The following is a 13,369-nucleotide window of genomic DNA, read 5'->3' as shown; positions in this document are numbered from 1 at the left end:
TATAATTTTGACCAGTGAGATGGTTGACATCAAGTATGCCACGTAAGGGATTTGAAAGCGACATTTTATGAAAATAAAGATGCAGCAGAAATGAATAGCATACAGATTTTGCAAGAAATAAACTATCAAGATATGGACTTCTACCTTAATATGCTCCCACTATTTTACTAACGAGTCACGCGACACCCTTAGCACGTGAAACGAAAGTCTCCGGCAAACTTCTACTGGGGATCAGGATCCAATCAGCGTCTTAGTGTAACCTCGAGGGACTCGACCAATCACACTAAGCCTAAAAGGTAGGCAACTCTTACCGATCATAACTCCTTATGATTCCCGTCCTGTTCGGCCTCCGAATCACCATGGTCTCGAGGGACTCGACCAACCATGATGCTCGGTTAAGTCAACACCTTCATTACAAGATGAGTCTGATTTGATGATATACTCTCGAGAGACTCGACCAAGCATACCATGTCCTCAGGTCACCGGTGACATCTCTATATCATAAGCAAGATAGCGAATCGCGATATAGGTGAGTCTCGAGGGACTCGACCAACTCAACCTACACCGGGAATCGGTTCCTACTTATAACGATAGAATGCCACGTGGGTCAATCTAATTACCTCACGTTTATCGAGTTAATATTATCGAGAGAGATGTTTCTATGATTTGGTCTCCTAATATGATATATCACACATATACATATTTAATATATATCTACATCGCATGCAAATATATATACATATCTAGTATGTGTATAAGCAATCACACCAGATGATCATGGACCACAACCTAATGTGATTAGGCCCGAGCCAGTAGGCTTAATCACTCACATCAAGATCTATGTGTGCAACGATGCATCTTCATGCCATGTGATCGTCCATCTCGTCCTCGTCGGTTCCGTCGACATCTCGATGCATCTTCATACATCGCGATCGTTCGTCTCGTGGGCCCCGCTATCGCATCCACGCTCCCGCTGCGCCTGCTCATGTGATTACAACTTAATCATAGGCAAGCAAGCCCGATAATAAACGAGAAATATAATAAAGGCTCGCAGACCCCAATAATAATAATCACAAGTACACACATCATATCCACACATCATACATCACATGTATAAATAATCATCATCATGTAGGACTACCAGATAATGATAAAAATAATAATCAACTAAATATTTTAATTAATTAGTATTTTATGAAATCAGGGACATATAGGAAATTTTTGAATTCATAGGGGTATTTTCATAATTTGGATAAAAAGATAAAATTTAAATTCTAAAATTCATAGGGGTAATACTATCTTTTTGCCCAAGAATGCCCTAATGCACTACTCCCCTGCTGCCGCCGCCGTCGCCACCCTGCTGGCGGCGGCCTATGCGATGGGGCGAGGGCGCTGCCCTCGCCTGCAGGCGGCACGCCCGCTGGAGGCGCTGCCGTTGCAGGTGGGCGCTCCTGCGGGCGCCGCCGCCGCCTCCACGGTTCTGCCCGCGGGGCAACGCCCGCAGGTGGTGTTGTCCCGCCAAGCGTTCGCTACTGCCCTACGGCGCCGCACCCCGCGGGAGAAGCGGTCGCAGGCGCCTCTGCCTGCGAGCTGCCAGCCCCGTCAGACGCAAGCCTACTACAAGCAGGCCACCGGCCGACTGCTGCAGACGCAGCCCCTGTGATGCCTGCTTGCGATTGCGCTGCACGCACATAGATCGAGAGCAGTAACTGTTGTTGTCCTTTCTCGTTATTGCATCAACGATTTTGACGTCAAAAGTTTCTTCAAAACACAACACACGCAGTTCAAAACCAATCTGTCGCACGAACAACCTAGCTTTGATACTACTGTTGGGAAATCTTGGGGGCGACATCACATGTGCAGCGGAAGAACAAGAAAACAAAATCCTCGATTTCCAACGAGATGTTCGTCGTCGTGCGAAGATTGGTGCGCAAAATCCACGAAACTTAAAACTGCGTATAGAGTAGATTATGTTACCTAGGGAGATCGTATATCCCTATTTCCTTACAGATCTTTAGGAGAGGGTGAAGGAGGTCAAGCGTCTTCCACGCTAGCGGTGATCCACACAGCAGGGCTGCGACGACGCTCCTCAAAACTCCAGGCCTGCTCTGAGGTGGAGAGGGGGAGGAGAATAGGAGAGGCAAGCAAAGGCTCTAGCCTATAAAGCTCTGAATACCTCCTATTTATAGAGGTCCCCTGTCAAACCCTAATGGATCCTCCCCTAGTGGGTATTGGATCTGCATCCAATAACCCAAGCCTTTTAGATTACTGGATCTCTATCCAATAATCTCTCATGGGCTCTTATTGGATCTCGTCCGTGAGATCCAATAATTCAGGGGCTTATTGGATATCCAATAAGACAAGGGCTCCGTTGGATATCTCATATCCGAACCTCTACTCATCGCAATGCCTACCATATGTGTGTGACCTTCTAGGCCCAATATCAAGCTGGCTGTAAGTTATACCTGTCAAAACTCCTTCTAACTCAGTGAATTATTATCTCTATAATAATTCACTCGACTCATCAACTACGGACGTACTAGGCCACTACGCCGTAGTCCCCAGACGATACAGGGAAATCCAATCCATTGGACCTGTCTGTCCTCAGTTACCATATACATATAGTCCCTCATCCATCTAATATCTCAGAGACCGTATATCGAGCATGGTGCTGTCAGACCAATACGGTTTCTACTCAACTCGAATGACCCTAGCTAGGGATTTGTCTGACCAAGAATACATGGGATATTCTTCTCATGATGCCGAGAGTGGATGATCCTCTATCGACACTCAATAGCCCTCGTAAGGTCGACTACCACTCCCAATGACCAGCTGTACTAGATTTGGGACAGCCAAACCTATAAGTCTGGCATCAAAGAGTGGAGCACTCATACAGGACATCCTTGGTGTCTCAAGTCTAAGGACCAAATATACCACTAGGACTACGGAATCGCTGTCTGACAATAAGACATCATCAACTATCCAGCATTCCGTAAGCGGATCAATCAGTGAACTCATTCTCCAATTAGCACTTGTACTGTATCCCAGGTGTCCCTACACGAGCAGCTATGAGACCAGCTACATCCATCATATGGACGGGTATACAGCACACTAGGTTGTCCGGTTATCACGATGTCTCTCTCGAGTAACCTATGACCAGGATTATTTAGGATATGTGTTTAAAGGTGAGTCGATCTCATTTTTGTGATCTTATCTCGATCCGATTCCTATTGCACAAATCCAAGGACATCACAATATATATATATATATATATATATATATATATATATATATATATATATATATATATATATATATATATGCAATAGTTATAAAGTGATATATGTCAAAATATAATAAGAAAAAAGATTTTGTATCAAGTCACACGTGCAATCACTTTTGGCTTGCTGGGCACCTATGACTAGCACTAGGGTGCTAACATGGCTGACATTTCGTATGCAGCAGCGGGCTGCAGAAAATAGCCCGTGGCACGTGAAAATGGAGCTGTTTGGGCTATTTTGCTTGGTTCGGTGAGTAGTTGCACTGTAGCGCAGCAACTTATTCGAACTTATATTTTTACAAGTAAAATGATTTAAAATCAAGCCAAAACATGCTGCCAAGCAGCTGTACATGTAGATGAAAGTGAAGAACGGTTCATTGAATGGAGTTGCGGGTGCACGACGACCATTCGTGACAATTCGCTCACATGGGTTTCACCGCCTCGACTTATCATCATTAGGAAGTTGGTCAAAAACTTTTTTCAGTCTTAGTATTCACCCGCTTTAGGAAGTTGGTTGAAAACTTTTTTCAATCTACCGTTAAAACAATTTATTCTGATAGAGGAGGTAAATACCAAGCCTTAAAAACCTATTTTTCATCTTATGGTATACAAGTAATTCAAGCCTCAGTTATTAGATCCATAGCACTACTAATATCTTTATGCAATACTATAGCAAACGCATGGTCGAAGTTATAAATTGTTGGGAAATTTAGGGTGACATCACATGCATAGTGGAAGAACAAAAAAATAAAATCCCAAAATTCCCGCAGAAAAGAAGGTTTCATCGTCGGGCAAAAGTTGGTGTGCAAAAACCTACGAAACTAAAAAACTACGTATAAGAGAATTAGCTAGGGAGATCGTATATCCCTGAAAACCTATAGATCTATAGGAAAGGATGAAGGAGGTCAACTATCCTCCTTTCTAGAGGTGATCCACACAGTAGGGGTTGCGAAGATGCTCCTCAAATCACTACCCAAAATTCTTCCTCACGTGCACCACGCAATTAAGAAGGGGTTACCCCTTCTTGTTGTCCACAAGCCTCCAAATAGGGGTTGCAATATAAGGAGGAGAGGGAGAGAGGAGAATAGTAGGAGGCAGCCAAAAGAACCTCTAGCCTATAGGTCTTTAGTTCCTCCTATTTATGGAGACTCCCTATCAACTTAACCCTAATGAATCATATCATATTGGGTACTGGATCTCCATCCAACTACCCAAACCTCTTAAATTAGTAGGTCTATACTCAATAATCTCTTATTAGCTCTTATTATTCATAGGATCCAATAATTCAAGGGCTTATTGGATATCCAATAAGATAAGGGCTCCAATGAAAATCTCGTATATGAACATCTACTCGTCGCAATACCTATCATATGTGTATGACCCTCTAGGCCCAATATCGAGCTGGTCATGAGTTATACCTATTAGAACTTCTTTCTAACTCGGTGAATTATTATTTTTATAATAATTCACTCGACTCATCGATTGTGGACGTACTAGACCACTACGCCGTAATCCCCAAACGAAATAAGGGAATCCAATCATTTGGAACTATCTGTCCTCAATTACCATGTATCTATAGTCCATCATCCATCTAATACCCCAGAGACCGTATACTAGGTATGGTACTATTAGGCCCATATAGTTTCTACTTGAGTTTCACTCTAATCAGATTCTCCCGAAGAATTCTTTTTCTCTCAATCCGAAGGACCCTAGCTAGGGATTTGCCTGAGCAAAAATATATGAGATATTCCTCTCATGACACTGAGAGCAAACGATCCTCTATCGACATTTAATAGCCCTCGTAAGGTTGGCTACTACTCTCGATGACCGGTTGTGCTAGATCTGAAACCTCCAAATCTATAAGTCTAGTATCAAAGAGTGGAGTACTCATATAGGACATCCTTGGTATCTTAATTCTAATGACCAGATATACCATTGGGATGACGAAATCGTTGTCTTCCACTAATTCAAGGGTTTATTGGATATCCAATAAGATAGGGGCTCCAATAAATATCATATATCTGAACCTCTACTCATCGCAATACCTGTCATATGTGTGTGACCCTCTAGGCCCAATATTGAGCTGGCCATGAGTTATACTTGTCAAAACTCCTTCTGGCTCAGTGAATTATTATCTCCATAATAATTCACTCGACTCATCGACTATAGATGTACTAGGTCACTACGTCGTAGTCCCGATGACAGAATCATTGTCTAACAAATAAGGTATCATCAACCATCCAATATTTCATGAGCAAATCAATCAGTGAACTCATTCTCCAATGAGCACCTGCACTGTATCCCTAGTATCCTCACACGAGTAGTTATTAGACCAATTGCATCCATCATATGGATGGATATACAACACACTCGTCTGTCTGGTTATCTCGATATCCCTCTTGAGTAATATATGACCGAGATTATTTAGAATCTATGTTTAAAGGTGAATCGGTCTCATTATCGTGATCTCATCATGATTTAATTCTCATTGCACAGATTTATGGACTTCACAATATATTCATGCAATAGATAATATAAAGTGATAAAATATCAAATAATAATAATAAGAAAAAAGATTATGTGTCAAGTCACACGTGTCATCACTCAAGTGATTAGCTTACAAAGCACTAACTACCCTCACCAATCGCTCTCGTACTCGTGTACTAAGTCTCTTATCTACTCTAATGAAAATAATATAAGAGGAAAGTACTATTGTTGATTATATATAAAATATAAAAGTTTTTATATATGACTTCAGCTTTAATATGTCATCCCTGCGTAATGAAGAAGTTATTGTTTACACTTTGAACAGCTAGGAAACGAATATAAAAAATTGGCGATAGCAATTCAGGCATGAGACTCACAAATGTCTTTTGAAGAACTATATGACAAGTTGATTGATCATGAAACATATCTAAAAAGAGAAGAGAGGATAACAAGACTAACTATCATAACTCAAGTCAGCCAAAAATCTAAAAAAAAAGAATAACCAAAGCAATAAGAAATTCAAAGGACCGAATAAGATACCCCTCTTGGACACATAGGTAACACGCAGAGTTATCATCTTTCATTACACTATCAATATTTCAATCATGGTGGCAACGTCAATCCAAATAACTCAGGAAACAACTTACAATACAACTATCAATAGTCCTAACATCCCAATAATAATAATCAATGAAAAGTCATTTGTCAGCTCTATGATAAAATTGGACACTCAACAAAAGTCTGTTGGTCTTGACCCAACCTACTACTACACCCAATTGGCTTTAAGCAAATATCATAGCTACTTTAAATACTCATCCAAATAATTAGGTTATTGACTCTAATGCTTCTCATCATATTAATTCAGATCTATAGAATTTATCCATCCACAATGACTATGGATGCAATAAAGATATCATCGTCGGTGACGGTAACAGAATCTTTATTACTCACACTAATTCCACTATACTTAATTTACATATCATCACTTTTACACTCGATGATATTCTATATGAACCTTAGGGAATCTTATTTTTGTTTCTTAATTTTGTAAATAAAATAATATCACTATTGAATTATTTACTGACTCATTTCTTGTAAAAGATTTAAGCACGAGGGCATTCTTAGTACGAAACCAAAATAAAGATAATATTTATGAGTGACTATCAACTTCAAAAATCACTCATCTAATCGCTCTTACTGTAGTTGCTGCTTCAATTGATATGCGGCATCATCGTCTTGGTCATCCATCACCCTCTATCCAACAATAATTACATTCTTGCTACTCTCTTCCAACTTCCAAATCAGGTAGAGTTTCAACTCATTGTGATGCTTGTCTTAATAATAAAAGTCATAAACTATCTTTTAGAATATTTTTAATATCCTACTTTAAACCATTTGAAATTACCTACATCGATGTCCGAAGCTCTACCCCAACTACTTCTTTTGACAATTTCAGACTTTATGTCATTTTCGTATATTATTTTACTAACTATACATGCTTATACCCTCTCAAATATAAATATGAAGTCATCATAATCTTCTTCACCTACTTATCTTATAATGCCCGATAAAGTAATACCCTTGGCACCATAATTGATGTTTTTATCCTCTCTTTGGCCAAGTGATACCGAAGTGTATCAATTTGATCAACGACGTGTCAATAACTCTCCACCAATTCCTATACCTATGACACATACTATTGCACATAGACATCGTATGATAATATACTCCAAAAGTGATATTTTCAAACCATGTCAAATCCTCAACCTCCATGCTACCAGAAACTCTTCACTTAAACTTATTGAACCCACAACCATTACCCAAGCCCAAAAATATTCATACTAGCACAAAGCCATATGTGAAGAATATGATGCCCTACTCTATAATGTCACATAGACCCTTATATCATTTCTTCACATACAAAATATCACCAGGTGTAAATAGATCTTTCGAATTAACCGAAACTCATATGGATCTGTTGCCAAATACAAGGTATGTCTAGTGGCTAAAGGATTCCACCAACGATCAAGTGTTGACTTCACAAAAACATTCAGTCAAGTTGTTAAACCGACAATAATATGACTTATCTTGAGTTTGGTTATCACTTAAGGCTAGGACATATGCCAATTGGATGTTAATAATACTTTCTTGTAGTGTACCTTAATTGAATATGTCTTTATATAGCAACCTATTGGTTTCATCCACCCTTAATATCCAAGTAATATTTGTAAATTATAAAAAACTATTTATGAACTTTGCTAAGCTCCAAGAGCTTGGTATACCGAACTTGACTCGTTTTTTGTGTCATCAACTCTAAGTTTAATGCCTTGCTATTTCTACGATAACAAAAAAGAAATACTATATATATCTACTAGTATATATGGATGATATTATTATTATATATAATAATTCTATGAAGATCAAATAATTTTTGAAGTAGTTGGCAGATCGATTCTCTATTAAAGATTTGAGAATCTTAAGCTACTTTTTGGAAGTGAAAATAACATTCATATCTTTTGGACATTTTCTATCTCAAAAAAGTATATTTATGATATACTATTAAAAGCAAATATATAGAAATCTAAAGAAGTTGTCACACCACTCTCTAGTACTAAATCACTCAAATTATATGATAGCAGCCATGCATCGTATATAGAATTGATAAGTAATTGGTTATTTACAATACTTACCTCTCATATGTCCAGATATTTTATTTGCAGTTAATAAATTATCATAAATTTATGTATCGACCCTCCATTGGTCTATAGTAAAATGAGTCGAGGACTCTTAATCATGGACTTCTTCTTTGTAAACACTCATCACTTCATCTTCATGCTTTTGTTGATGCTAATTGGATAGGCAACATTAATGATAGAACATCTACATTAGCTTATATTGTAGTCCTTGGTGTAAATCTAATCAGTTATAATTCTAAGAAAAAAAAATTATCACAAAGTCCACCACTGAAGCTGAATACCAAGCCATCACTACAACTATTGTAGAACTAACTACTAAGTTATCAATCTGCTACAGGAGCTTGACATCAACTCCAAATTCACTCCTACAATATATTATGATAATATCGGTATCACCTGCTTATGTGTTAATCCAATGTTCCACTCATACATGATACACATTGCTATCGACTTTCACTTCGTTAGAGATCAAGTTATCAATTGTCAACTACGTGTTTCTCATGTACATATTGTTGATCCAACTAGTAGACTCTCTTGAAAAGCCTCTTGCCTATAAAATATTTCAATTACATCGGTCCAAGATTGACATCGTTGACAAAAGTTTAATCTTGCGGGCATGAAAGAAGATCATTTCGAAGATTATGATAGAGACAATCTCAAATTTGAATAATTGATTTGGTGATAGAAACAATCTCAGATAACTGATTTGATTACGAGATTTAAGTGATTGATCAAGGAAAATCTCATCCTAAACGAATAAAATCATATTTTTCTTAACCTATTTCTTAATTCAACACTAAACTGTATGTCGTAATGAGGATGAACTCGTTGGCGCGGCTCATGACATGACCGACCACGCTGCTCTCATGTCTCAATACGGTGCTATTGAAGATTCATATGCACCAAAGAATTGATACAAAAAATTGATTCTTGCAATGTAATGTTTGTTCCGTTAATGCTTGAAGCATGTTCTTGGTTTTGGCCATTGACTGCAACTAGGGAGGGCCCAAACTCCAACATCAGAAACATGCTAAAAATATCACGGCAAACTTCTTGTGAAACTTGAATTCATGGAGGATCACCTCCTTATGGTGGCTGCAGTCCATGAGCCATAATAATGGTGACTAAAATAACTACTGCTCCAGGTGCCAAGGAAGGTGGAGCAACAGAGGTCGGTCAGCCGATGAGGAAAGCCACCTGGGTGATGAACACCTGCCTGCCTACTGCTACCTTGGTGCTAAGTGTCAGCCGATGAGGAAAGCCACCTCCACCACCAACGTCGGTTGAAAGGGAGGCTAGTGGTGCCTTGGGGCATGAGGTCGGTCATGCCGGTGGCTGCCCAACCAGGGTTGGTGCTATAGAATAGTGTTTGTGCAGATGCCTACTATTGGGAGACTAAGAGTGTGTTGTATGCTTCACCACTTCTTCCCAATGCAGTGGTCTTTGAGAGACTGCATATTGCTTTCAATCAGCTCGGGATATTCTCATCCAGTATCCGACTTTGACTTGCAAGCCTTCAAGATCTAACACCAGTCATAACTTTCCCTTTTCCCTAAGCAACCCTTGGAATTTGATTGTTGCATGGCTATTCCCATGGGTTTCGAAAGGAGAGCAAACAACTAATTAGATAAAATCTTCTTTAATTAGTTCTCTTTCACATCATAATTTTTATACTTTTAAAATTTAAATTAAGATCCTTATACTTATGAAATTTAAATATTTAATTTTATTTATCTTCGTACCATCGATTCTATTGATGAAAATATTACACATATTATCCCGTATGAAAAATGATACTAAAATAAGTTTAAAAAAATAATTTTATAATACTATTCTCATCGTCCAAAGGAAAAAAAAATCAAGAGAGAAGTTTTGTTAGGATACGAAGTGAGATACAACTACTCCACCTTTCTCTCTGTTTTTAGAGTTTTTGTTGAAAAGTGAAATACTCGATAGAAAGGATCTCTCTCATATGATCTTGTCTCCTCGGCTACTATAGAACTATTGGTTTCTCGATTGTTGCTTTTATAGAAGTTACAAAAGAAAAAATTAATATCGATAAGAACAGTATTGTAAAATTATCTTTTTAATCCTATTTTAGTGTTATTTTTCACACGTGATAGCACATGCGGTATTTCCAACAGCAAAATAAATGATGTGAGGAGAAACAAGATCAAATATTGAACTTTTAAAAATGTCAGGATCGAAATATTAAATATAGCTAATCATAGGGGACAATATATAATTAGTCCATCGAAAAAAGAACTCTTGAAGTAGAGTGGATAAAAAACTGAATTATTAGACATGTTTTCTCTAAGTTTCTTAGGGTGTGGTATGTTGTTCAAACTTAACAGATCTAACTTATTAAAGAATTCATTCAAGTGTCTAGATTGATAAGTATTTTAAAATTTCTGGAACTAGTATTAGAAGATAATAAAGAATGAAGATAATAAAGAATCCTAATATGAAAATGAGTCCTTCGGAAAGAAGAAAATCTTAAAAATCATAGTTTGACTTAGGGGGAGAGAAAGATATCAAGTATACTTTGAATACTCATGAGTTATATTTTAGGAGATTTTTAGAGAGAGTTAGAGTTTCATATATATCTAGATTTTAATAGGAGAATAGCAAAATGTGAGGTATACTTTAGGTGCTCTAGTGAGAGAAATAGAAAAAATATTAACTTCTTCGAAATTTATGTGAGAGGTAATTAGATTTATATTTGAGAAAGGATAAATTATGAGTATTATAATTGATTACACATGATACAAATTTAACTTTTCATATCGGCTTTCTAAGCTGTTGTAGTCGGCAACACCAAAGTGACATGACAAAAGGTGTGTATCAGCTTAACCTATGACAAGGTAGACTCATGAGCCAACCTAAATGTGACTTGTGGGAGAAACACTACTTCTCACAATTTGGCCACACAGAGGCCCAGTTCAAATCTGAGATGAGTTTAGATCAGCAAAAGAGACTCTCAGCTGCAATGAAAGTTCAAGTGGGGTTGATTTGGACTATATGCTATAGGCACTTGTGTCATTGTTGAAGACAGCAAGGGAGAACCAAAGCTTTCTGACCACAATCAACTTATAGTAGATGATACATAGTAAAAGCTGAAGTATAGAGAGGGTGATGAAGATGACAGCAATTTGCAAAGCCAAAATAGTAACTAACGAGAGGAATAAGCTGCTTAGTGACCAAACTCATAGCTCAAGAGTTATCTCCTTTGACATGCTATACATACTTGGGCTCTTTTGGGCTTTGATCAGCCTTCTTCCCTAAAGGTGCAATGTTCCCTGTTCTTTCTTCCAAGGTATGAACTAAGCAAGCATTGAATGTAGCAGTGACCAGAGGGAAGCAAGTTTTCAGAGCATGCTTTAGATGAAGGATACAGATTAAAGATAAATGGATCCCTCTGCACCAAAGAAGTATCAGCAAGAATAGAAAAGGCACCATTCATCCACCATCCCAATTCGCCACCCTTCCCACCACGTCGCTTACACGCAGTCCTTCCCTCCTATCTTCTCCATCATCACACCCACACCACCTTTCTCTTCCTCGTACACGACATCAAGGTTGTACAAGATCAAAACCATGGTGAGCGATGAGAAGACGACGAGGACAGGCCCAAATATCCACAGCAGAATGGGCAGCGCGGCGTAGAATAGCCGGTTCCCCACCGTGTTGAGAGTGAAGCCCTTCTCCAGCAGATCGCACACGTAGTCGGGGGTCACCGGGCACTCGTCGTCGAGGCCGCAGGCGACGTTGACGAGGAAGTTCGCCTGGTTGACGAACCGTATGGAGAGGGAGTAGCAGAGGAAGGCGAAGAGGAAGATGAGGAGGAGGGCGACGTACTTGAGAGACACCATGAACTCCCCATGCGCACCAAACACCGAGTCGTTCAGCGGCTTCTTGACGCTGTACGTGCTACTGATGACGGCGGCCAGGCCGGAGCACAGGAGGATGGAGGTGGTGGCCATGAGGGTCGATCCCATGATGGTGTTCCTGATCGTTTGCACCGCCAGAATGTTCTTCTTATCGTTGTCCTACGGCAAGATTCACATGAACAACAATCTCTCATCGTCATCAACAGAACACCGCAGAAGAGTTTTGTAGGTTGCAGAGAGATGGTCACGAACCTTGATCACGGCTTGCACCCAGAAACGCCGGCCGGCGGAGTTAATTCCAATTATAGTACGCAGCGGCTGCGACCGCACCTTGTGCCACAGCCAGAGGTGGTAGACGATGGGGAAGAGGAGGCCTAAGGGCACCAGTATGAGATCCAAATAGCTCTTCCTCCACTCCATTCCTTACTTCTCTCCCTTAGGGTAGCTCCTGTTGCTCCAGCGAACCAACGCGTTGCAGCTCCCGGTACTTATAGACACGGCCAGCTAAATGCAGATGGATGTGGGGCCATTTCCGCACCACCAAGACGACATGGCTGACAGCAACGACACTTTGTTCGATGATGCTCCAGTATTTGTGTCTTCAGCAAGGTTGATGTGTTCTTCTCAGTGGATGGTGGGTAGAACTTTCAGATCCATTGGCTTGTAAAACTGGACATCAAAGGCAGCAGCTACATAAGAATGATTTCTTAATGCTCAGTAAGCTTTCTCTCAGAAGGCTAATGATCATCAGAATGCGGAATGTTTTAATATCTGCAATGGAAGATGATATCGTCTCTCCACACTACTATTTGGTGTAGGTTTTCCTCTATGAGGTGTCTTAATTCTAGAAAGAAGAGCAACCTACTTCTGAGAAGGATTGATGATCTTGAATTCCTTAGAAGATAAAAGACCTAAAATAGTCATAACATATCAAATTAAGAAGTTTGTCGCTCCTGTAGGTCATGGCATCCAACATGAACATAAATGGTTGATGTTTCTGGCTCAAGTGGTAAATG

General features: G+C 39.3%; 1 protein-coding gene across 1 annotated transcript; it reads right to left on the bottom strand.

Annotated features, from left to right (window-relative positions):
* Positions 1 to 11,820: 11,820 nt before the first annotated feature.
* LOC135642733 (uncharacterized) lies at positions 11,821 to 12,824 on the bottom strand. The gene is made up of 2 exons (XM_065159124.1): positions 12,606 to 12,824; positions 11,821 to 12,512 (listed from the first exon to the last, which is right to left on the bottom strand). The coding sequence occupies exons 1-2, from the start codon at positions 12,771 to 12,773 to the stop codon at positions 11,964 to 11,966; spliced, it is 717 nt and encodes a 238-aa protein (XP_065015196.1). The 5' UTR covers positions 12,774 to 12,824; the 3' UTR covers positions 11,821 to 11,963.
* Between the last annotated feature and the right edge of the window lie 545 nt (positions 12,825 to 13,369).

Source organism: Musa acuminata, chromosome BXJ3-7, assembly GCF_036884655.1.
Source record: "Musa acuminata AAA Group cultivar baxijiao chromosome BXJ3-7, Cavendish_Baxijiao_AAA, whole genome shotgun sequence".
Lineage (NCBI taxonomy): Eukaryota > Viridiplantae > Streptophyta > Magnoliopsida > Zingiberales > Musaceae > Musa > Musa acuminata.
The sequence above is the reverse complement of the archived record's forward strand: the minus strand, read 5'-3'. Positions and strand labels throughout refer to the sequence as shown.